This window comes from Acromyrmex echinatior, chromosome 12, assembly GCF_024713525.1.
Source record: "Acromyrmex echinatior isolate Ae372 chromosome 12, ASM2471352v2, whole genome shotgun sequence".
Classification (NCBI taxonomy): Eukaryota; Metazoa; Arthropoda; class Insecta; order Hymenoptera; family Formicidae; genus Acromyrmex; species Acromyrmex echinatior.
Genome location: NC_141863.1, coordinates 54,297 through 82,003, shown reverse-complemented (window position 1 = coordinate 82,003; position 27,707 = coordinate 54,297). Strand labels below are relative to the sequence as shown.

At 30.4% G+C, this 27,707-nt stretch overlaps 2 protein-coding genes across 2 annotated transcripts; one reads left to right on the top strand and one right to left on the bottom strand.

Annotated features, from left to right (window-relative positions):
• The first annotated feature begins 1,258 nt into the window (after positions 1-1,258).
• On the top strand, positions 1,259-16,890 carry LOC105152030 (cytochrome P450 4C1). The gene is made up of 12 exons (XM_087412246.1): positions 1,259-4,132; positions 4,696-4,805; positions 5,791-5,881; positions 6,091-6,276; positions 6,901-6,994; positions 7,423-7,525; positions 7,690-7,795; positions 7,957-8,063; positions 8,138-8,206; positions 8,495-8,663; positions 8,995-9,174; positions 9,241-16,890. Exons 1-12 carry the CDS (start codon positions 3,979-3,981, stop codon positions 9,402-9,404), a joined length of 1,533 nt encoding a protein of 510 aa, XP_087268372.1. The 5' UTR covers positions 1,259-3,978; the 3' UTR covers positions 9,405-16,890.
• Positions 16,891-21,403: 4,513 nt separating this feature from the next.
• On the bottom strand, positions 21,404-24,327 carry LOC105149635 (cytochrome P450 4C1; the record flags this gene model as incomplete). Its single annotated transcript, XM_087411985.1, has 7 exons — positions 21,404-22,454; positions 22,521-22,700; positions 23,037-23,205; positions 23,497-23,565; positions 23,640-23,746; positions 23,992-24,097; positions 24,262-24,327. Coding segments are annotated over 7 exons (861 nt in total), but the record flags the coding sequence as incomplete, so codon positions are not given.
• Positions 24,328-27,707: the final 3,380 nt, after the last annotated feature.

The window sequence follows — 27,707 nt, the reverse complement described above, 5'->3', positions numbered from 1 at the left end:
TCAGATAATAAACAAAATTCCTATCATAATAAATCCATCAAGGTGTCTAATACAGATCTTGTTATTATATATCGCTAAACAAGGAAAGTGAGTTAGAGCGAAGAGAGCCCCGAACGTTTCTAATCATCATGCACGAATTAGCCCTTATAATTAATCACTCAGCTTTCGCGAATGGTCAACAGTGAGATCGTCATTAAAGCGTGAGAAATAGATCGCCAATTTAAAAGAAATTTACCATAGTACCTAAGTACTATTCATTGTTATCGACAATGAGTTCCGTAAAGCATAATCTTACATTGCGGAACATCTTGCATTACGGAGGTCTTTATCGATTATGTTAAATAGCCTCGTCATATTTAATGAACTCAAGAATCATAAAAAGCACGTCAAAAAGCACGTTTCATTGCAGATAATTAAAAACCTTGATGGCGATAAAATGAATCTATTTTTTTCCCGATCAAATAATCTATTTCCCAGTTAAACAATAACTGCCAAAATGGCCAAGTTTCCGGTCAATATATATTTTATAATAATTTTTATCAATTTGTTTTTCAGTTTATATTATACGTTATCTAATCAAAATCTTATTATAATCAACAATAACAATGTTTTTAAGGCGTTCGGATATTTTCTTCTTAGAATTACTTAAAATATTGCATATGCCAATGGCATTAATGAATAAAGACACGGCGATAATCCACAAATCTTCTAGTATCTTTCAAAAAAATAATATTTTAAGTATTTGTAAACTTGATCTTTATTTATAAAAATTTTTCATCTGAGCAATACAATAAAATTGCTCATTAGTGAGAAACTTTTGGCAGTTTGCATATTTATTGAGATAATAAACAGAAAAAAGTTTCAAAATTTTAAAAATGTGAAGCGTGATATAGACTCCTCTTCCATACATGAATCGTAATGAAAAATCGAAAGAAATCCAGTCCGACCTCACACGACTCAATGGAGGCTCGGTTCTTGAAACTGTCAGCTGCCTCGAAGGAGTCATGGATCTGCCGATAGTACGCATTTACAAGGTGCGTCCCAAAATTTTCCCAACTTTTGAAATAAAACAACAACGGTTTACTTTTTTTTTCAAATTCAAATTGTTTATTCAAAGTAGTCCCCGTCGGACTCAATACAACGTTTGGCACGATCTAAAAGCATTTCAAATGAGTGTTTTATGTCGTTCAAAGGCACGTCCTTCAGAATAGTGGTACAAGCCCTTTGGATGTCTTCTACGTCCACATACCGCTTTCCTTTCATGGACAAATGCATTTTGCCGAATAGGTAGAAGTCACAAGGTGCCATATCAGGCGAATACGGGGAATGGTTGATTGTTAAAATGTGATTTTTAGTCAAAAAATCAGTGACAAGTGTCGAATGGTGAGATGGCGCATTATCGTGTAACAAGCGCCAACTTCCTCCTTCGCGATATTCTGGCCGAATACGACGAATGCGGTGCACCAAACGCTTCAAAACGCTTACATAGAATACAGCATTAACTGTTTGGCCTGCTGGAACGAATTCTTTGTGCACAATACCCTTGGAATCATAAAAACTTCGATGGAATTTTCATTAATTGTCGATTTTGGGCGACCTGTATGTGCGTCGTCATTTATGTCCTCACCGTTCTTGAATCGCGTATACCACTCATAAACACTGGCACGGGCTACACAATTATCACCATAAACTTGTTTCATCAAATTATGGGTTTCGGTAAATGTTTTACCAAGTTTAAAACAAAACTTAATATTGGCTCTTTGTTCGAAGTTCATTCTCGTACCGATGTATACAATATACTGACACTTGAGACGCCATAACTTCGTTTCCACTGAACCAAATGTCATGAAATTTTTACTGGAAGTCAGCTAGGGATGTACCTTTCAAACGCGCAATCGAACACACGGATGGCGCCACCCGACCTATCCCTATTGAAAAAGTTGGGAAAATTTTGGGAAGCACCTTGTAAGTTCCATTAGAGATGCGTAAAACCATCAGAGTCTGGCTCGAAGAATCAGCGAAGCGCGGCAGTAAAGACACGGGACAATTTCACATGCGGAACCTAACAACGATTTTTTGTTTTATCGCAGGAGAGAGAGACAGAGAGAGACAGAGAGAGAGAGAGCGAGAGAGAGAGAGAGAGAGAGAGAGAAAGGAACCTCCAACGAAAATAAATGCAAGTCTTTGTGATTTATGTCGTTGGTCGCGTAAGTATTGTTATGTTAAAAACTATTTTTTTTTTCTGGTAATAATGGTCTCAACAATAATGGACAACTTTCGAATTTTTTTACTTCCGCGAGCTAATGCGCGGGTGGTCATTAACACTGTCCTTAATTAAGTAAAGTTCCTCTGGTTACTAGAGAAATAGCAGAAGCAGTAATTCATACTATAGCGATAAGGAGTGGGTGTGCGGGAATGCACCGCACGGAAAGATTCGAGTGAGAGAACGGCACACGGTTGATATGATACACGACAGTAAAGAGAACTCCGTTTCTTTGTAATTTAACAAAAGAATTTTCTTTAATATGCACAGTTACAAATTCAAAAAATATAATTAATTAAATATTAGATTAACAGAATATTAAATGCGGTCACCTTTTCCAAATACAATTTGGAATCACGGTGATGGAAAATCTCGGCGATTTCTCGGCTCTTCTCGAAAAGATTCGTTTTGTAGCGGTTTCCACTAAGCGGTAGCACGGCGATTTTACGAAGCGATATAGTAGCGAGATTATGACTCTAAGAACTCTAAGAACTTTTAGACTCTAAGGAGGAGGACGGCGAGATCGAAGCATTTATTGCTTTCGGCCTGGGCTTTCTTCTTGGGAAAAATAAAATTTTGCAACAATCGTAATTATTACGTGGCATTAGGTGTACAAAATTGATTGGCGATTTGGATTCTTTTCTAACAACGTTCAACGTAACAGTCATGGGCGACAGAAAATCCGTACGTGGGATTGGTGACAGCGCGTATTCGTCGGAGCGCGGCGCTCGAGTGCGCGAATTGAATTGTTCTCGAACTTTCGAGTGTCCGTTACCGGTGCCTGTTTGCGTATACCGAATTGTTTTAAAAAGAACAAAGAACGACGAATCCCTGACTTTGACGAGGCTTACGGTCAGGCTCGAGATGAAATCACGAGTTCACCTTGCGTGCGTTCAATAACAATTACTGTCGGTCGATCGAAAGAGTTCTTACTTTTTTTCGAATTATCGATCTCAAACAATCGGATATAATATTTTACGGAAAAAATAACTTTTCTTCAGTAGCGATCGAATATAGCCGAGTACTTGCCCGAGTTCCCCTCTCGGCGTTTCTCTTTGCATAAGATTTTACAGCGGATGCACGCATTACAGAATTTTTGTGAGACTACCGAACAGCACACAAAAAGCGTCATATTTTATGAAACAAACCCCCTCCGTGAATGTTTAATCAAAAACACTTTTTCTGGTCTCTTAAGAACTTCCTGTGCCTTCCGAGAGATTCTTATGAAAATATTCACGATACATAATTAACGAACAAAATATTAGTCTGAATCTTATTTTTCAAATATGAAAATCAACTTCTTAAGATTCTTAGGAGACAAGAAAACATATAAATCAATCGCATCTCACTCGACAGCGGAATGGACAGTGGAATGGACTGTTATATAAATTCGTGTGACGCCTATCGCCTAATCTAAATTTGAAATTAAACAAGCGTCCGTATTTATCTTGCGAAATAAACATTCTTTACTACCATATAAAAAGAAAAAATAAATAAGCCAGACTCATATTATTCTCGAGAAGCCGCTCGGAGCGGACATGTTTTCATTTCAGTCCTAGTGTTGTATCATTTTTAAAACTATCTCTGAAAAAAAAGTGATCAATTCTTGAGCAATTAAAAATGTCAGGACAATAAAAAAATTAGAATTTTTTTATTGAGACACATTAAATTACAAAAATCTTATAATATTAATCAATTTGATTAGTTGATCAGTAATGTTTGTTGTATTGCTATCAATCTGTGTCTTTATGTTATTAGTATGTAATTATTATGTGCATTATGGAAAAACCGGACGACTCATTAATCTAGTACCAGGACCACTATGTTATCCAATTATTGGAAGTGTATACATAATATTTGGTTCGCGAGGTAAGTTAAAAAATGTTTTATATATTTAATTAAAATTTTATTTTAAAAATTAAAATGTTTTAAATATTTGTGATTTAAAGTTTGATGGTATATCATTCAATTAAATTATTAGTCCGTTTTTAATTTTCGATGAACATTGGAAATCATAATTGTGTTACTCGATTTATCCAGGAACGACTATAATAATTAAAATAATATTTAAATTGGCATTCAATATACTCCCAGTAAATTAATGTATAATTCCTGACTAAATTAATGTTTATATGTACACATACATGCAAATATAATATTTGTACACATTCACTTTAAAAAACATTAAGTATTTCCATCAATGTTAAAAAACATTTGCTTGTTAATTTTAAGAATTATTTAATGTTGTTAATTATTTTCTACATAATAGTATTCATTTCTCGGTTACTAAACTTTATTGAGAAATAATAGAGTATATTAAACATATCATATTTCTGTATATTTAAATTTTATTATCAATTTTTATTACAATGTTTATAAATTTATATAATATATGAACAAAAACGTTGTGTGCGTATACATATATTTTTTAGAAGTACTATGGAAGCGTATAATCACTCTTTCTAATAAGTACTATCCCATTTACAAAAATTGGATATTCTTTATACCCGTTATATCCATCCGTCATCCAGATGATCTAAAGGTAATAAAATATGAACAAAATTTTATTCTCTTCTTATTATTCTTACTGTATGTATTAGAAAATAAGATAATTTTCTTTTCTTTTATTTTGCAAAGATATATTTACCATAAAAATCAGACGGAATAAGAAATACAAACTACGATAACAAAAAAGATTAAACTGGCATATAATAGCCACGTTCATGACTTTAAGGTTATTTTTAATTGAATAATCTGTACTCGCAATCGTTCTTTTAGAATTTCAAATTATCAATCTATTCGTTCTATTTTTTTAAGTTCACATTTTAATAGATCTTATAGTGATAACTACCCATATTATATGCTTATTTTTTCTTTTCTAATTACACTAATAATTTTTTTTTATTCTAATTACATCAATAAAGATCCGAACTATGATTGAAACATTGTTTTGCAACATCTAAATATTTATTAATAGAATATTATGTAATATTCTATTAATAAATATTTAGATGCTCACAGGGAGAGGTGCCAGAAATCCGAGTTCGACGTAATATTTTTTACAATAAGAATTATTTAGGATTGTAATATGTCATTCAGCATTAGGATACGTAAGAGTTTTCAGATACGCTCTTATTAAATTATTAGTCCATTTAACTCCTGATGTTATTAGTTTAGTATAGTTTACTATAGATTTAAAAAAAAAATCACTCCGGTGCGCATTTTAAAGGACTACATAATATTACGTATAAATTCACATAGAATTATACAAACACTTAAGATCCTAACTGGACCGTTTAAAGCACTTATTTCCTATAGATTGTATTTTTCACATATAGGATTCTATTACTATTAAATATTTAAATATTATGCATCGATATTTGTGTTAGTTCATATTGGCTATATTTCTTATTTCGTTTGATTTATTCTCAGAGCCTTACTTATATTATTATTTGCTCGTAAAATATTTGTAAAAAATGATTGAATATTTAAAACACTTTCGAAATCAATTCATTCCAATTTTTTAGACGATATTAAGCAACCCGAAACATATAAACAAGAGTTTTATTTATGATAATTACAAACCTTGGTTCGGAACTAGTATTTTCATTAGTGAAGGTAATGATATTAATATAAATATGAATGCATATTTTATTACTAAGTTTCGTTTTGGCTATCAAGTTTTCATTATATTGATAATAAAATAAATTTGTAATGTAAATAAATTTAATTTAAAATTAAATTAAAAGATTGTACCTCATCGTTTATTCCAATGCTTATTTCGAATCGTCATTTCACAATTGTACATTGTGTTGTTCATGTTTTAGGGACTAAGTGGCAGTCACAGCGAAAGATATTAACTCCTACATTTCATTTTAATATACTGCAACGATTTGTTAAGATTTTCGACAAAGAAAGCAAAAACATGGTAAAGTCCTTGAACAATGCAAAAGGCGCAGTTGTAAAAGATTTAACATCATTTATTAGTGAATACACGCTGAACGCAATATGTGGTAATTATAAAATTATACTAAATTTTCTCTATAATAAATGAATATAAATTCATAACTACACAGAATTTTATCTCCATCAACGAATAAGATAAAATATAATTTTCTTTAATTCAAAATATCGATATGCACAGATATCGATGGCTGCAAAAATTACATATCGCTCGATACAGTATTATGTATTTGTGTAGCGATATTGTGATATAATGAATCCTTAAATAGCGGAAGTCATATAGTATCAACTTGTACGCACGGCAGATGCAGAGTCAAATGAGACCAAAGAATGACAGTTTTAAAACGTTTGAAAAATGATTTTTTTATTATAAGTAGTAAATTACTTCAAATATGTAGAAGAGTGAAATAAAAACACATATTTATCATAGAAACAAATACTCATTTATTCATTTTCATCATAGTTGAAAAAATAAACAATTCTAAATTCGCGGATCTCGCGAGACCCTGCGTCCGTCGGCGAAAAATTAAACTGTGTGTATGTGTGTGTGTGTGTGTGTGTGTGTGTGTGTGTGTGTGTGTGTGTGTGTGTGTGTGTGTGTGTGTGTGTGTGTGTGTGATTGAGTGAGTGTGTATGATAATGTTATTACAATATTTTCACAAACACGTTTGTAGAAACTACTATGGGCACTTCTCTAAAAGATCTCTCTGAGTTCCAGCTACAGTATCGGAAAGCACTTCATAAAATGAGCGATCTTCTTATTTATAGGTAATTTATGGGCATAATAAATAATATATTTTTCATTCTATTTAAACATTCTATTTATACCTTAATATTTTATCATATCAAGATAAATAATATTTAATGTAAAACGTCATAGTTAGTAATAAGAAATTTACACATAACACATTATTAATTTATACATAATAAATTATAATCACTTCAATTATTTATTTAAAAATAAATTCAGTGTAAAGACGAATATATTTTTTAGTAAGATAAAATAGTTATTGTGCATCTACGATTTTACATATGCCTTTAGTATAATTTTATTATTGTTCTAAATTTATTTATAGTTAAAATTAAAATATTTCTAATTCTTAATAATGTATGCAGAGAAATTAAAGGAAGCTTTTACAAAAACGATCTTTTTAAAATAGCATGCCTATTATTTGTAATTGTATTGTAATTATTAGAGCAACAAGACAATGGCTGCAATTTGATTGGATATTCTCATTGACGTCAAAAGGCAGAGAACAAGCGAAGATTCTAAAAATATTGCATGGATTTACTGAACGAGTACGTTAAAATATTACTTAATATGGCATTAACGTTATCTGTTTTAGAAAGTTATAATAATAACTTTATATAAAGAAGTATTGCAAGATAAATGATAAGATAAATGTGTTGACAACACATTTATGTAAATCATCAGAAAAAACATTAATTTGTTGTATTTACAGATTATTGCCGAAAGAAAACTTTATCATGAACAAACTAATGGTCAATATTTGAAAAACTTTGACAGTGATATATCAGTAGAAGAAGATGATGTAAAATTGATTGGAAGTATGTAATATAATCAAAAGATATTCCTTAAATTGAATATAATATTATAAATTATATTTTATATAATTTATATAATTTTATATAATTTATATAATTTTATATAATTATTTTACGATTAAAACAATAATCTAAAAATACCATACTTATATATTTCGATTTAGCGCAAAGGAAGCAGCTTGCAATGTTGGATCTTCTCATAGCGGCATATCGTGAAGGTGTCATGACTGATTTAGAGATTAGACAGGAAGTTGACACTGTTATGTCTGCGGTATACATTTGTAATTTCTCATGGTATTTTTAAATACAATATTTGATATACCAATGTTTATAATATGGTTATAGGGTCATGATACTACAGCGTCAAGTTTAAGTTTCATTTTGGCATTATTAGCTGAACACAAGGACATTCAGGTATTTATCGTCAAATATAAGCTGTAACTTTTATACAAAAAAATTAGTTAATTCACTAACTCCAGGAATTATTTAAAACTGTATTAATATTAAATATTTCAAATACTTTTTAAGAACGCGCGCGCGCGTGTGTGTGCGTGTAATGCGTGCGTGCGTACACACAATTCACTTTTCTATGTATCAATAAATGTTGATATACAAAACAAAAAACACATACACACGTGTGCAATTCTTACACATATAAATATATTTAAATAAGAAACGTATTTTTAATGATTAATAATACAGGATCGTGTCAGAAACGAAGTCGATATTGTTATGCAAGAGAATGAAAATAAATTAACTATGAATTTTTTGCGTCAACTACCATATTTAGAAAGATGCATAAAAGAAGCTTTGCGCTTGCATAGTGTCGCATTTTTTATATCACGCGTATGTGGAGAAGATGTAAAATTGCGTACGTATTAAACTCTTATTATATTTATAAATTTATTTTATTTTTAAATATATTATTAAATATCTTAGATAGCAAAGTAATGTTTCGAAGATATTGCTATTAAATGTAGCTTTGTAGATATATAAGAACTAAGCAATGCAATTCCATTTCAAAAATTCAAAAATTTCTATGTTTTTATTAATTGAAAATTTAAAATTAAAATAATTATTACATTTTTCATTAAACAAATTTGTAAACACTCATTCCTGCCTTAAATAGATACTCAATTTAAATTTTCTTACGATGTTTATAATTATTATTTATAAAATTTATTTTATAATATGCTTTTTAGAGTCATATTTAATACCTGCTGGCACCATCCTGCATATCGATATTCACGGAACCCACACAGATCCCAATTTTTGGCCAAATCCAGAGGTATTTGATCCTGATAGATTTTTGCCCAAGAAGAGCCAAAATCGTCACCCTTACTCATATATACCATTCAGTGCTGGACCACGTAATTGTATGGGTAAGCTATAATTTTACAAGCTGTACTCTTTTATATAAAAAAATTACAACAAATATTAAATTATAGGCCAACGATATGCTATGCTGCAAATGAAAATGATGACTGCTTCTTTGATACATAATTTCTATTTGGAACCTGTCGATTATATAAAGGATGTTCGGCTTCAGGTTGATATCGTACTTCATCCTCATCCACTTCGTGTACGATTTGTTCCTGTTTTGCAAAATTAATACAAACAAAAAGCAGGAACAAATCGTTCTTTCCATATAAATACTTTTTCCGTTTTTTTTTTAAAAGATATAAAGTAACTAGAAGTAATCTATCATTTTTCCTATTTTACAAAAAATTGTGTAATAATTTGCAATATTAACTTGTTTTAAAATAATTAAATGTTAAAATGCATACAGATAACTTATCTATGAAAGAACTAACTTATTAAAAACATAAATGTAGATGTAGTTCATTATATCATCGGATACATATGTATACAATGAATGGATATAAATACTACTATGCATATAAATACTAAATAAAAATGTGTGTAATTCGTTTCCATGAATATTATTATTTTTAAAGAAACATCATCTCAAGAAACGTCTTCTGTGTGAATTGTCATTATCGTGGCAAGCGTAAGCGATATAAACAGCGTTTAATTTCGCAACTGCGTACATTTTACAAGCATTTCGACGTCACATTACACGCAGAACTTTTCCTTCGCGCGAAATCCATCGAAATGGCAATACGCACGATAATAGCACGAACTTATCTATGACAGAGATTTATTCATTTATTTGCGAATTTCTCTATGAAAAAACCCGTGACGTTGACGCGAACCGACTGCTACATGACTGGCGGTTGATTATTTCCAAGGATGCGTCGAAGGTGGATTCGCCGCGTTTTTTCGTATCTCTCTTTTGTATCTCTGTGCTTGAATTCGCGCGAAAACATTTTCGTAGTCCCAGGACAAAACCTTCGGACCTCTAGAGAGAGGCGGTACGCACAACTGCATAAAAGAAACAACTTCGAGAGATTCATGCGCATGCAACATTGTCGTCCCCTTGGGTTCAATAATAATTATCGACCTTGCTGCAAAAAAAAAGACCCGCTAGAGAGAAATACTAATGCGAGACAATGCAGCCGCCAGAGCGATTGAAGTATATACGCTTTGTTCGCATCGCTAACGTTCACCAATTAGCTCTCGGAGCGTGTCAATCTAGGAATTCTAGAAAGATATTCATCAAAACAATATTGATGGAAACTAAAAAATAATAAATAATACTACAAAAAAATTTTGATATTCTAACAACTAGCTTGAGCTTCCAATAAAATTATTTTCTGATTTGTATCCAACAAAATTTCAGCTCTTTCAGTAGAATTATTTTTTGGACTTCTTTGGAAAAAAATTACACTATCAGTGTAATTCATAATAAAGTGAGCGATAAGATTAATGAAACGTTGGCATAACCTTAACGGCGATAATCTTTTAATATCTTTGAAAATAAGACATAAACGGCTCTATTTAATTAACTTTATCATTTTTATTAACTTACCTTATATTATAATAAAAAATAAATATATATATATTAATTATATATAATATTGACGATATATAATTGAGAACAATGATCGACGCAGTCATTCGTGCGTAATAATTAACGAATGTATTATTCGAGACATATTATTTATTACATAAAAAAACAACAAAATTAAATAAAATTAAGTTTCTACTCCGTTCGAGCCTTCATCATGTTCCAAAATAGATTCAAAAATTAATCGTAACGATTACATGCAAAAGAGCAAAGTCTCTTCAATTTCGCATTTGAGAAGCATCATTGTTAGTTATTTATATTATTAATTTGATTACATCTTATTTTTACGTCTTGTTTTTACGTTTCCACATTTCATCATTCAAAAAAACTATAAAAAACTAAAAAAAAAATATATATATATGTATATATACACATAATGAAAATGTGTATATAGATAGTGTATAAACGTATGCGAGTGTTTACAATGTACTGAGCTCAAATCCAAGAATTTACTAACAATAAATCTAAATGACTGTGCGGATCAGTCATCCTTTGCGGAAGCGAGATTGAAAGAGAAAATAATTCTACATCGTGTTTACGAGAAAGGAGAAAATGGTTCTGCGTTCGGAAAATACATTTTCTGGCGAGGTGAGCATAAGACTGAATCCGCGTTTGGGAAGCAGGTGCCTTTTACGAGAGACATAATTGCGCTATTGCTGATTTTTCTCTCGATGACGTGTTCGAGGCCAAAACGAAAATACAATCAAAGTGGTAACGTTCATGCCATAATTTGATCATTACATACAGAGACAGAAAAACGCGTTCATAACATCGTGTTCCTTATGCAACACTAACGCTGACATTTATATTTACGTATAAACGTAAATCAAGGCAATTACAAGATCTTATTCGTATTACCAGTTTCACACCTTCATGAATTAACGTCACGTCGCATGAAAATGTGAATCACGTCTTAAAAATGAAGAAATACATTAACTGACAACGGTAGCGCTATATCACAACCAATTTAATATCACGCGCGTAACGACTTCGTTATCGCGCCAATAAAGACTATAAAAATCTGCAAACTATCTTACTATTTACGAAGACACACTGCCTATCAGTGACATAGACGGTCATTTTAAGATAAATGCAAATGTTAGCAGGAATCTCGAATCTCCTCGTTTCCCTGCTCGTTAACCCGGTTACAGTAAATCACATAGTTAACGTATTCTTATTCAACCATATTTCTTCTTCCTAGACATTATCAGTGCGCGGTTAACGAGTTTTAGAATTTTAGAAACGTACGTTCACAGCGTTAAACAAATCGAGTAGGTAGAGAAATTAGACGATTAGATAATTATTGCCACGAATTATCATTCCAAAAGGTCATAAAATTATCAACAACGACGATATAGTTTCGAAAGTTTTTTTTGTCTACATCGAATTTTCAAACGATTCACCGTCGCGTTGCGTACAATGTTAATTTTAATTAGCATCTTCTAATTACGCTTTAAAATTGCCATTACTACGCGAGTCGCAAATAGCGAGAAGGTTGCGAATAAAGATTGACTTAATTGCAACGCCGCAGTTGTGTGCCCACCGAGATGCATTCTTTGCCGAAGAAATCGCAATATCAAATTCGAATGGCTTGCATGTGCGGCAACAGTAACACTACACCATTGATAGAGTCAAAAAGATAATAATCAGACGAAAATAATAATCAGAAACGACAAAAATTCATATAAAAGTTGAAAGGGATATATAAAAGTTGACGCTTTGACGAAATTAATGAAACAGAGAGCCGGTTAAAATGGATCTCGATATCTACAAAGAATTTTATTAATATATTTAAAGATTTAGCTACCAATCTGTATATATATGAATAATTTTGTTAAATCATTAGAATAATTATATTACATATAGGCTGATTATTAAAATACCAAAAAATTTTTTTACAGCATTGTTCATCATTATTCGAATTCCTACATAAATATTTTGATGGTCCAAGATCACAGAATTATATATTTTCAGATATATATCTATCTAAATTTTTAGATATTTCAGCGAGATCATTCTTTTTGTGCAATACAATAATATTAATGGCATGATATTTTTCGCAATAAATTCTGTACAATGATTTAAAATGCTCCTTTGTTTCCTTTTATTAAATTGCTTGTTAATTTAACATTACATACTCTGGTTTCAATTTAGAACTGTTTTGCAAGGTCTACAAATAACATTGTATTTTCTGTTTCTCAATGAATGATAATTCTTAAATACATTTTTAGATATTGAAAAAATATAAAGTTCCATCACTCAAAAATTTTGAGAAATCAAGGAACTTATTTTTGAAAAAACAATTTAGATAATTTACAAATTTTTTCTTTTACAGTGAAATACATAAGAATCATCATTTAGTTGATAAACAGAAATCTTGTAAATCTGTGTAATCTTTTAATATTAAATATTGTCAATAAATTTATTTTAATACATTATTTCAACTGTAAACAATAAAAGAGGTTTTATACCAACACATTTATTTTCACATATTGTAAAAATTACAAATTTGTATTATTCGTAATTATTAGGTGTTGGAATTAATTCGTAGCGTTTTACAAAGTATTTATAAGTTTTAAAAGTACTTTCATTAATGTATTTTTTAATGCTCATGTGAAATAAATAACATTCTTTCATTAAAAAACGCTACGAATTAATTCCAATACCTAATACATAAAAAATTCAAAGCAAAGTTTCTAAAAATTAAAAGGTGATGGAATATTTTAATGTGAAACGTCTACGAAAAATATCCATTACTTGTTAAGAAACAAAAAGTGGATAAAAATTTCTTCCACTGTATAATCGGCGCGCAATTTGCATAGACTGGAAATTATAAAAATTTACGCAAAAATATCATTAGGCACCAAGATCCGCTTTGACCGAATGTGACTATCTTCTTCGCTTATTTGTATTATTCACATATCGATCGATTTTCACTTATTATTGTTTTGGTAGAAAAACTTGAAAGCTAGAGAATTAAGAATACATAGATACAAATAGTAACATAAAGAAGTTCTTGATTCCACATAGCCAGACATCGTTAATGGCGTTATTAAGAGAAATCCGAACTAAGGGAACACGTGTGTACAGGGCGTTGCAAAAAGTGCAATGCGATCGCCGATGATTTTATCGGACGAGTAAAAGAGAACCTGTTAGAAGAAGTGTTATTGCAATGAAGCGTTGTATCTTATATGCACGATCGCAAATAAATTTCAACAACACTGAACTACACGGGCTTCTCTTATTTTCCGCGGTTTTGCAGTCTACTCTCTTTCGCTCCTTATCTTCATCACCTAATGATGCAATCTACAATTTTGATTTATACCCCAAAAGTTCGAATATCCGAGTTTTTGATGCGATTAAAATCAATCATATCTTATTTATCTTCATTACACAAAGAAAAATTTATTCAATATAAAAATAAAATGACTTACCATTGAAACTGCAAAGTAAAGTCAATAAAACATAAAAATTTATCGTTTCAATCACTTAATGATTTATTTACCTAATAGTAGAAGGTTCTATCATCAAACATTTATCTATGCCAATAGGCACAAAATTATACGCGATTCACATTTATGAGATTACTGCGAATATTAAAAGAGTTCAGAATTTTACATAATTCTAAATTTTAATAAATTAAACCACGATAATCCAAGAATTGAACAAGCAACGTGACACTATCGAAAAATGTTTTATGTTTCGCGTCGACTTCCATTATGCAATGCGGTTGCGTAAGGTCAGTTTTATTCCGTTGTCCTTTTGCTAGTGCTTTTATTATATTTCGGAATAATAACGTGCACCATTGCATACCATTGCATACCATTGCCACTGTGCTTCGCATAGTGTTGGACTAATAACATAATATGTGGGTGGAAAAAGTTCTCGGCTGTTTCATTAAGGCTACTCTGATCGAGTAGGACTCTTTACGAGCGGACTTCAAGGCGAACCTATGAGTACACGTAAAATTCTCTCTCTCTCTCTCCCTCTCTCTCTTTTTACTCTATTTGTTTCTCTCTCTCGCTTTGTTTCACTTCTGCGAAAATTATTACAAGAGCGCAGAGCGTCGAAGTATGTCGAATCCTTCGAAAAATGCGCGCATCTACGCGAGACAATAAGTGTTTAACATAATATCGACGTTGAGGAAGGACTCACAGCCCGCCCACGCGCGTCTATTGACAATCGTTATTCATAAGATCTAGACGTGAATTCATTGCACGTCGCTATAATTTCGCACGTGTGCACTAACGATAGTGACAGTTACTGCATCACTTATCTTAATTCAATCTAGAATATATTAAAATAATTTATTGTAAAAAGAGTGATTTATGTAAAATAATATCCAACTTCTAATACATAAGTAATCACTAATTTAAAGTAAATAAAATATCTTAAAATTTATTCACAATTCTCATAAATGTAAATATATAATTTTGTACACGTTGGCATAAATAAATGTTCAATGACGGGAAATCTTCCACTAGATTGACTAGATAAATAAATCATTGAGTGACGATCGCATAAATTTTTCTTCGTGTAAAAGTATCTTCCAAGCTAAATAAAATTTTAAAACATTTTCAAATAAGCTTTACAAAAGTTAGCAAAGTATTTAATGGGTTTTTCAACCTCTTACAGGTTTATAAAAATACAGTAGCATCATTTATATAAGATAATTATATTAGCATAAGTATGTATTAAATTAATTATCGATTTTAATTTAATTTAATAAATAACATATTTCAAAAATATATGTTATTAAGAATAAGATCTGCAGATAACCGTTCTGTTGTTATTTACTTTTGTGTTATGTTTATCATTCTAAACTTATACTATAGAAAGATTTCAATTTTATAATTGTTCTTCCTCTGATCCTTTTGCAATTCTAACAACATCATTACCTAATTATTATTATCGTCTCGAATAATCTAATGTAAATAGACAGGCCAGGTTGGACCAAATATCCTTCGCCTTCAGACAGAACAAGGCTGCTAAAATACTTATATTCGCAAGGCAGAGAAGGCCGCCAGCGTCGATTTATCCATCTTCGCTTTAAAAGTCGCAAGGATTTCTTCCGCGCTCGTGCTAATTAATTGTTGCGCCACGAGGACGTGAATTAATGGGGACATATTTATATACATATATGTACATGAAGACGTCGGAAAATTATTTTATCGCAAGATAGATCGATAAAGAGACAGACCTCCCGATCGTGGATGTGGGAGGCGAATGAAGAAACACTGGGTCCGTGTCGATATGATTTGTTGCTCGCTTCCCGCCCGGCCGACGAAGAACAAAGCCGAACCTACACTTTCTAGCCTCGAGTATAATGCGCGCGTATATAGTGAATCGCCCATGCACAAGGTAGTCAAGAAGGGCTCGCCTAAGCGTACCTTTCCCGCTTAGTAATCTCCGAGGAACGCCGTCGTTCGTCTAGCCGGCGGTTATCCGCAACTTCTATACCGCGAAATGGATTGTCCTTCTGAGAGATAGCGGCGAGAAAAATGTATGGGTTGAGAAAGCGAACGAGATAGTCAGCGATTGAAATATAATACCTTGCCGGGAAAATCTCTTATGCGTCATCTTTAGATATCGAAGATTATTCATTATTAATTGCTCGCGTGTGGAATGCGCAAGTAATCAATATCGATGATGATATTCATTTAATCGATGAATTTTTCTGCTCTAGAGGAATAATCGCACGAGCTTTCGCAGAAAGTAGTACGAGCGAATATATCAGCGAGAACGTGAAACTATACACTGAGAGAAAAATTAATTACAGTTATCATGTAATTTGTCATTTTCGGTAATAATTATTTTTTGACACACAACACAGAACTATAAATACAATTATTATTGGTAACATTGTAGCAGTAATAATTAAAATGAAGCTTCTAAACATAATTATTTTACTAAGCAAAATGCAATTATATAGTCACAAACACCAAATACTTTTTTCTCAGTCTGAGAATACGTTTTTATTTCAGGCAATTTAAAATAATTTTCACCCTTTCCCGTAAATTGTAATTTATGCAAAATTAGATTCTGACAGCTGCAAATTTTTTTTACAGTGACATTAACTCTTCATTTTTCGACAATACTTTACGTCCTTTCTCAAAACAAAAAAGAAGATATGAGTGATTTTATTACTTTGTACGTTTGCCAGATTTTCGTTCTATTAGAAAAAAACAGTATCAAAATAGGATTCTCAAGAGAAACGTTAGACGACCTACTTTGATTATATTTAAGCAAACGTCGCCTGAAGTACCGTAAATCTCGGCAAAATTGATAAAAGCAGGTTTTAGACACACCGTTTCTCTCTCTCTCTCTCTCTCTCTCTCTCTCTCTCTCTCTCTCTCCCCCCTCCTCCTCCTCCTCCTCCTCCTTTTCATTCAACCTCGCTTTGTAACTCAAACAGCGATGTACAGTTACTTGGCCTGACTGTTTCTCTCACTTCAAATGTGTGAGCATACTATACACGCGTGATACATGTACACATGCATGCATCCATGCATGAACAAACTCATTTTATAAATGTTCGCAGAATACTCATACTAAGGACACCAAATACTCACACTTGTTTTAACGGGAGCAAGACAGTTTAGATGGTATTCCCTTTCAATGGAAATTTCAATGACCCACAATGAAAAGTTTACAAGAAACTCTAAATTCTATGAAGTAGTAATTTAACACCACAGCGGAGAAAAAAATATAAAATTGTTTAAAATGATTTTTCCTATAATCTATTTACATTATTGTAATCTATTTATATTATCAAAACTTTGGATCATTTTTTTTTAAGTTTAATCAATTTTATTTACTAGCATTCTAAATGTACAAAAATTTATATTGGCTCAACCATAAAATTTATTCCAAGAGTGCATGTTAAAAAATAAAAATTGATATTTTTAATAAAATAAATAAATAAAATAAAACTTTGTGTTTTTAAACATTATAGAGTGCTCTAAATTTTTGAGTGGTATAAATATTATAGATGTTATAATAAATTATCTTTTTTTCATAAAAAAATCATGAGATAATTATACTTTAAATAAATTTTCAAAAATTTATTTACGATATACTATCGTAATTACTCGTCTGCGGTGAGATGTAATACTCGGCTGTAATCTTCGATAAGTACGCTTATCTTACGCTCGCACTTCATACGCAACTTCGATTTGTATCTTCAATAGTCATTTCATTGTAATCTATCATCAATGCGTAATTATCATGACATCCTTCTTATGAAAAAAACGCGGCATACTTTACCAACATGTATTTAATATACCGAACAATTTTTTTTCAAAATCATTTCTCTGGAAGAATTACGGAATCCCGTATTAATTGAAACCTTCATTCCGCAACTTAAACTTTTATTTTCGCAAGGCATCTTCTTTTCTTTTTCGCCCTCTAAATAACTATACGATTACTATGCGTTTATTTATCGAAATTTAATTATCGAAATATTTTATAATATAATGCTGAACTTAAACTATAATGCTGCACAAAAACATTTTGCTGAAAGATCTAAAATTTTGCTAGATATTAATCTGGAAATAATTTTGTTAGGCTATCAAAATAATTATATTAGAAATTCAAAAATGATGAGCAATGCTGCAAACAATTTTGATATTCTAGCAATCAGTTTGAGTTTCGAACAAAATTATTTTGATGATTCAACAAAATTTCCAATAAAATTTTAGATCTTGCAACAAATTAGTCCTTTCCGTATAAGATTATTACCACTACGTATTTCAATGTTACAATCGAAGTTCCTGTATTGTACATTATTATTGACCTGTCTGACTGATTTTGACTTAAAGTGGATTATTGTAGAAAAAAAAGAGGAATTTAAGCAGAAAATCTACATAAAACGTTATTAATATTATTTACACCTTTTTGTCATTTCAATTACCAAAATCGGCTGTGTTTTAACATCTTGCTTTGTGAAGTTGAATAGTTGAACACAGACATTGATTTCTACGATAATCTTTATTTCAAAGAACAATATATTTCTGAATAAATCTGAAGGATTAGTAAAATATGTACAAACCTTTTTTTGATTCTGATTCATTTTTTGATAACTCACAGAGTATATTATACGTCGTGTTTCGCACGCCTCTCGACTGATCGATTCGCATAAGTCGCTTTTTTAAGTTTCTGCGTCGACAATATTCGCTCCGCCGCGCCGTATCTTCGTGGGCGAAGACGCGCGGACGAAGATGCACTGGGAGGCACGTTGCACACGGCCGAGTGGCCCCGGGCGTTTTCCGCGACGCACAATTACCGACGACAAGACGACGGTGTGGGCGTAGCGCGTCTTTCACCCAACGGATCGCGATGCGTGGTCGCCCATGCGCGGGATAGCACCTTCACTCACTCGAAATTTGTCAACGTCCCTCGCGCTCGCTCGCGCAATTCGCAATATCGCATTTAATTCCCTCGCCACGGGCGATTAGAGGTGCTGCGCAACCAGGAGGCACCTGCTCGCCGAGACACTACGAGCTTGCAATACGAATAAAAGAGAGGAAATTATTCTCTCCGACTACAGTCGACGATTCTTCACGATACGTAAACGTTAATCTTCTCGCCATAAATGCGCATCCAGCTGAGATCGAGAACTTTATGATAAGCGCAAGAAAGATTTTGACAGCCGCGCGATTAAGGCTCCTAGGTAAGAATTTGTTTTATATGTCATAAAATTCACAAATTTATTGACAATCATATACTTTCTTCTGTTTTTAGGAAATATTGCGATTTGTCTTATGTAACATAAAATAATCTTATTTTTTAAAAAACAAAGGAAAAAGAGAGCTACGAGCCAAAAATTATTATATAAAATGAAACGATAATATATGATAATAAATGAAATAATAATATAGAATGTAAAAAATTAATAAAAGAAACAGAAATGTTTTAAGTTAAAAATTTGATATAGAAAACTAGCAGACGTTTCGATCGCGATCGTATCATTTTCTTATTTTTATTCTCCATGTTTCAAAAGAATGCCAAGTATTCAAAACTCAATCAATCTTGGTGAACTTTTTTTTTAATGCGCGTTAAAACATTATCTTTCACAAAATACTTATTACAACATTGTGCGACAACATTTTTCATACATGAAAAACTCAAACTCTTTTCTGTGAAAGTAGAGATGAAATCCAATATCGCCATGTGTTTAATTTGGTGATATCAAATCATTTGCGATTTTGGTGCACATTCGAAATTTAGAGAATAACTGGAGTTTTCAATGTGTGAAAAAAAAATTATTTTTATTGAACAGTGTTATAAATATATGTAAAATAAATAAATATTTATTAGTGATATAATATTATTCGGTGTTAATCGGGCAATATTCTAAAAATAAATGGAAATTATTAACCAATCCAGTATACATATATACGATATGTAAACGCTACATATTTCCACGTAATAATTATATTTATCACGTTACAGATAATAATGGCCAATATATACTTGATTAAAATTGATTTTCAATAAAGAAAAATGTCATTCAAAAATTGAACAAAAAACCGCGGATATTATTTAGATGACCCAATATTTTCTGAACGCAGAACCATTTTCTCCTTTCTCGTAAACACGATGTATAATTTTTTTCTTTTTCAATCTCGCTTCCGCAAAGAATGACTGATCCGCACAGTCATTTAGATTTTTTGTTAGTAAATCCATGGATTTAAGCTCAGTACATTGTAAACACTCGCATACGTTTATACATTATCTATATACACGTTTTCATTATGTGTATATATATATATATATATATATATATATATATATATATATTTTTTTTTTTAGTTTTTTATAGTTTTTTTGAATGATGAAATGTGGAAACGTAAAAACAAGACGTAAAAACAAGATGTAATCAAATTTATAATTTAAATAACTAACAATTATGCTTCTCAAATGCGAAATTGAAGAGACTTTGCTCTTTTGCATGTAATCGTTACGATTAATTTTTGAATCTATTTTGGGACATGATGATGGCTTGAACGGAGTCGAAACTTAATTTTATTTAATTTTGTTGTTTTTTTATGTAATAAATAATATGTCTCGAATAATACATTCGTTAATTATTACGCACGAATGACTGCGTCGATCATTGTTCTCGATTATATATCGTCAATATTATATATAATTAATATATATATATTTATTTTTTATTACAATATAGGGTAAGTTAATAAAAATGATAAAGTTAATTAATGATAAAGTTAATTAAATAGAGCCGTTTATGTCTTATTTTCAAAGATATCAAAAGATTATCGCCGTTAAGGTTATGCCAACGTTTCATTAATCTTATCGATCACTTTATTAGGAATTGCACTGATAGTGTAATTTTTTTCCAAAGAAGTCTAAAAAATAATTCTACTGAAAGAGCTGAAATTTTGTTGGATACAAATCTGAAAATAATTTTGTTGGAAGCTCAAGCTAGTTGTTAAAATATAAAAATTTTTTTGTAGTATTATTTATTATTTATAGTTTCCATCAATATTGTTTTGATGAATAACTTTCTAGAATTCCTAGATTGACACGCGCCGAGAGCTAATTGGTGAACGTTAGCGATGCGAGACAAAGCGTATATACATCAATCGCTCTGGCGGCTGCATTGTCTCGCATTAGTATTTCTCTCTAGCGGGTCTTTTTTTTGCCGCAAGGTCGATAATTATTATCGAATCCAAGGGGACGACAATGTTGCATGCGCATGAATCTCTCGAAGTTGTTTCTTTTATGCAGTTGTGCGTACCGCCTCTCTCTAGAGGTCCGAAGGTCTTGTCCTGGGACTACGAAGACGTTTTCGCGCGAATTCAAGCACAGAGATACAAAAGAGAGATACGAAAAAACGCGGCGCATCCACCTTCGACGCATTGGAAATAATCAACCGCCAGACATGTAGCAGTCGGTTCGCGTCAACGTCACTGGTTTTCCCATAGAGAAATTCGCAAATAAATGAATAAATCTCTGTCATAGATAAGTTCGTGCTATTATCGTGCGTATTGCCATTTCGATGGATTTCGCGCGAAGGAAAAGTTCTGCGTGTAATGTGAGCGACGTCGAAATGCTTTTAAAATGTACGCAGTTACGAAATTAAACGCTGTTTATATCGCTTGCGCTTGCCACGATAATGACAGTTCACACAGAAGACGTTTCTTGAGATGATGTTTCTTTAAAAATAATAATATTCATGGAAACGAATTACACACATTTTTATTTAGTATTGATATGCAGTAGTATTCATATCCATTCATTGTATACATATGTATCCGATGATAGAATGAACTACATCTCCATTTATGTTTATAATAATTTTTTAAGTTAGTTCTTTCATAGATAAGTTATCTGTATGCATTTTAACATTTAATTATTTTAAACAAGTTTATATTGCAAATTATTACACAATTTTTTGTAAAATAGGAAAAATGATAGTTACTTCTAGTTACTTTATATCTTTTAAAAAAAAGCGGAAAAAGTATTATATGGAAAGAACGATTTGTTCCTGTTTTTGTTTGTATTAATTGTGCAAAACAGGAACAAATCGTACACGAAGTGGTTGAGGATGAAGTACGATATCAAACTGAGGCCGAACATCCTTTATATAATCGACAGGTTCCAAATAGAAATTATGTATCAAAGAAGCAGTCATCATTTTCATTTCCAGTATAGCATATCGTTGGCCTATAATTTAATATTTGTTGCAATTTTTTTATATAAAAGAGTATAGCTCGTAAAATTATAGCTTACCCATACAATTACGTGGTCCAGCACTGAATGGTATATATGAGTAAGGGTGACGATTTTGGCTCTTCTCGGGCAAAAATCTATCAGGATCAAATACCTCTGGATTTGGCCAAAAATTGGGATCTGTGTGGGTTCCGTGAATATCGATATGCAGGATGGTGCCAGCAGGTATTAAATATGACTCTAAAAAGCATATTATAAAATAAATTTTATAAATAATAATTAAAAACATCGTAAGAAAATTTAAATTGAGTATCTATTTAAGGCAGGAATGAGTGTTTACAAATTTGTTTGAATGAAAAATGTAATAATTATTTTAATTTTAAATTTTCAATTAATAAAAACAGAAATTTTTGAATTTTTGAAATGGAATTGCATTGCTTAGTTCTTATATATATCTACAAAGCTACATTTAATAGCAATATTTTCGAAACATTATTTTGCTATCTAAGATATTGAATAATATATTTAAAAATAAAATAAATTTATAAATATAATAAGAGTTGGTTTAATACGTACGTAATTTTACATCTTCTCCACATACGCGTGATATAAACAATGCGACACTATGCAAGCGCAAAGCTTCTTTTATGCATCTTTCTAAATATGGTAGTTGATGCAAAAATTTCATAGTTAATTTATTTTCATTCTCTTGCATAACAATATTGACTTCGTTTCTGACACGATCCTGTATTATTTATCATTAAAAATACGTTTCTTATTTAAATGTATTTATATATATGTTCGAATTGCACACGTATGTATGTGTTTTTTGTTTTGTATATCAACATTTATTGATACATAGAAAAGTGAATTGCGTGCACGCACGCACGCATTACACGCACACACACGCACGCGCGCTCTTAAAAAGTATTTGAAATGTTTAATATTGATACAGTTTTAATAAATAATTCCTGGAATTAGTGAATTAACTAATTTTTTTGTATAAAAGTTACAGCTTATATTTGACGATAAATACCTGAATGTCCTTGTGTTCAGCTAATAATGCCAAAATGAAACTTAAACTTGACGCTGTAGTATCATGACCCTATAACCATATTATAAACATTGGTATATCAAATATTGTATTTAAAAATACCATGAGATATTACAAATGTATACCGCAGTCATAACAGTGTCAACTTCCTGTCTAATCTCTAAATCAGTCATGACACCTTCACGATATGCCGCTATGAGAAGATCCAACATTGCAAGCTGCTTCCTTTGCGCTAAATCGAAATATATAAGCATGGTATTTTTAGATTATTGTTTTAATCGTAAAATATATTAGGTGTTGGAATTAATTCGTAGCGTTTTACAAGTGATGGGAAGTACTTTCATTAATGTATTTTTTAATGCTCATGTGAAATAAATAACATTCTTTCATTAAAAAACGCTACGAATTAATTCCAACACCTAATAATTTATAATATTATATTCAATTTAAAGAATATCTTTTGATTATATTACATACTTCCAATCAATTTTACATCATCTTCTTCTACTGATATATCACTGTCAAAGTTTTTCAAATATTGACCATTAGTTTGTTCATGATAAAGTTTTCTTTCGGCAATAATCTGTAAATACAACAAATTACTGTTTTTCCTATGATTTACATATATGTGTTGTCAATACATTTATCTTGTCATTTATCTTGCAATACTTCTTTATATAAAGTTATTATTATAACTTTCTAAAATAGATAACGTTTAATGCCATATTAAATAATATTTTAACGTACTCGTTCAGTAAATCCATGCAATATTTTTAGAATCTTCGCTTGTTCTCTGCCTTTTGGCGTCAATGAGAAATCCAATCAAATGGCACCATTGTCTTCTTGCTCTAATAATTACAATACAATTACAAATAATAGGCATACTATTTTAAAAAGATCGTTTTTGTAAAAGCTTCCTTTAATTTCTCTGTATACATTATTAAGAATTAGAAATATTTTAATTTAACTATAAATAAATTTAGAACATATAAAATTATACTAAAGCATATGCAAAATCGTACATGCACATAACTTTTTTTAACTATTTTATCTACTAAAAAACTATATTCGTCTTTACACTGAATTTATTTTTAAATAAATAATTGAAGTGATTATAATTTATTATGTATAAATTTACTAACGTGTTATGTGTAATTTCTAATTACTAACTATGACGTTTTACATTAAATATTATTTATCTTGATATGATAAATATTAAGGTATAATATGTTTAAATAGAATGAAAAATATATTATATTATTTGCCCATAAAGTTACCTATAAATAGAAGATCGCTCATTTTATGAAGTGCTTTCCGATACTGTAGCTGGAACTCAGAGAGACTTTTAGGAAGTGCCCATAGTAGTTTCTACAAACGTGTTTGTGAAAATATTGTAATAACATTATCATACACACTCACTCAATCACAACACACACACACACCACACACACACACACACACACACACAACACCACACACACACACACACCACACAACCCCACACATACACACAGTTTTAATTTTTTGGGGCCAAAAGGACGAAAAGGGGCTCGCGGATCCGCAAAATTAAAAATTTTTTATTTTTTAAAATATGTAAAAAAAAAAATGATTTTTTTTCTATGATAAAAAGTGTTTTTATTTCCTTCTACTTTTTTTGAGAAAATTTTCTATTTTAAAAAAAAAAATTTATTTTTAAAAAAATTTTAAAAAAAAAATTTTTTTTTTTTGGTCCCCTTTTACTTGCATCTGCCGTGCGTAAAGGGTTTCAAAAAATTCCCCTATTTAAATTCATTATTCCCCAAAAGGGACCCAAACATAATACTGTACGAGCGTTTTTAATTTTTCCCGGGGCCAAAACATTTTCTGTGCATACCCCTTTTAAAATTAAAAAAATTATATTTTATTTTTTTTTGAGGAGATAAAATTTCTTTGTATTTAAAATTTAAAATTTTTTTTATAGAAAAAAAAAATTTTGTTATTTTAAAAACCCCCAAATTTTCTTTTGCTTTTTCACTAAAAATTTATGTTACTTTTTTCCCAAAGGGCCCCTTTGCATTGTTCAAGGCCCTTTCCATTTTTTTTGCTTTTTTTTGGGCGAAAATTTCCCCCAAACGTTTCAGTATAAAAAAAAATGTGGGGGTAAAACCTTTCGCTGGACTGCCATTTTGCCCCAAAAATAAAAAACACAATGAAATTTTTTAAAAAGCCCATTCGAAAAACTTGGGGAAAAAACGATAAGGTACAATTTTTTATTTTTTTTTAAATTAAAAATTTTTTACTTTTTATTATTTTTTTTATCAAAAAATAAAATTTTTGTCAAAACGAAACAGTATTTTAAAGCATTCTTTTTAATTTTAATTCTTCCTTCACTAAGGAAAAAATATTCCCCACCAAAATTTTAGATTACCAAAAAACCCCTTATTTATTTTTTGGGGGTTCCCCTTTAAAAGGGGGAAAATTGGGGAAGGGGGTTTGATTTCAAAGGGTTTTTTAAATTTTAAAACATTTTTAAAATTAAAATTTTCCCCAGCAAATAAAATTTTAAAAAAAGCCCCGAAAAAAATAAAAAAAAATAAGAAAAAAAGCCAATATAAAAAAAACCCCAAAATTTTGATAAAATATTTAAATTTTTAATAGTAATGAATTTATAAAATCGTGGGGGGAAAATAAACCATAGGAAATAAATCCCCCTTTAAAAGTCCGTTAGGTTTAAAAGGGGTTTTTTAAATTTTATTTTTGGGGTTTTATACTTAAATTTTTAGCCCCCAAAAAAAAACGCACCGAATGTTTTTTTTTTAAAAACTCCCTAAAAACAAAAAAAAACTCAGGATTAAAGGGGCTAATTTTTCTATTTATGCTTTTAGTATCTTAAAATTTTTACTTCCAAAAACAAAAAACATATTCAATCCTAAATAAATTTTTTTTGGGGAAAAAAATAGGGGGAAAAAGGTTTTTTTGGAAACCTCCCTTTTGAGCATCAAAAAATTTTTTTTTAAAGAATTTTACATAATTTCCCCGCAAAAATTTTAATTTTGGAAAAAAAAAGGGGTTAAAACAATTCGGATCTCTATTTTTGTAATTAGAATAAAAAAAAATATTTGTGAAAAATTTGAAAAAAAAAATAAGCAAAAATGGGTAGTTATCACAAAGGGGTCTATTAAAGGAAAATTAAAAAAATAGAACGAATAGTTGATAATTTAAAACCCCAAAAAGATTCGATACAGTTTTTAATTAAAAAAATTTTTAAAGTCAGAACGGGGCTTTAATGCCAGTTTAATTTTTTTTTCATAGCCCCTTTTTTTTTTTCCGCCCCGTTTTTTTTGGTAAATATATTTATTTTGCAAAAAAAAAATAAAAAATTATTTTTAGAAAACATACATAAAATAATAAAAAGAAAAAAAATTTTTTTTATATTTTAACCTTTATATCTCTGGAGGGGGGGGTGGATCCCCGGGGTTAAAAAACCTTTTTTTCAAAGGGGTTTTTTTATTAAAAGGGGGATTTAAACGCCCCATAGTACTTCAAAAAATATGCCCGCCCCCAACATTTTTGTTCATTTTTTAATATAAATTTAAAAAACTTGAAAAAAAAATTTTTTAAAAAAATTTTAAAAATCCAAAAAATTGAATTTTAATATACTCTAATTTCAAATAAAGTTTAGTAACCGAGAAATGAATACTATTAGTAGAAAATAATTTAACAACATTAAATAGTCTTAAAAATTAACAAGCAAATGTTTTTAACATTGATGGAAATACTTAATGTTTTTTAAAGTGAATGTGTACAAATATTATATTTGCATGTATGTGTACATATAAACATTAATTTAGTCAGGAATTATACATTAATTTACTGGGAGTATATTGAATGCCAATTTAATATTATTTTAATTATTATAGTCGTTCCTGGATAAATCGAGTAACACAATTATGATTTCCAATGTTCATCGAAAATTAAAAACGGACTAATAATTTAATTGAATGATATACCATCAAACTTTAAATCACAAATATTTAAAACATTTTAATTTTTAAAATAAAATTTTAATTAAATATATAAAACATTTTTTAACTTACCTCGCGAACCAAATATTATGTATACACTTCCAATAATTGGATAACATAGTGGTCCTGGTACTAGATTAATGAGTCGTCCGGTTTTTCCATAATGCACATAATAATTACATACGAATA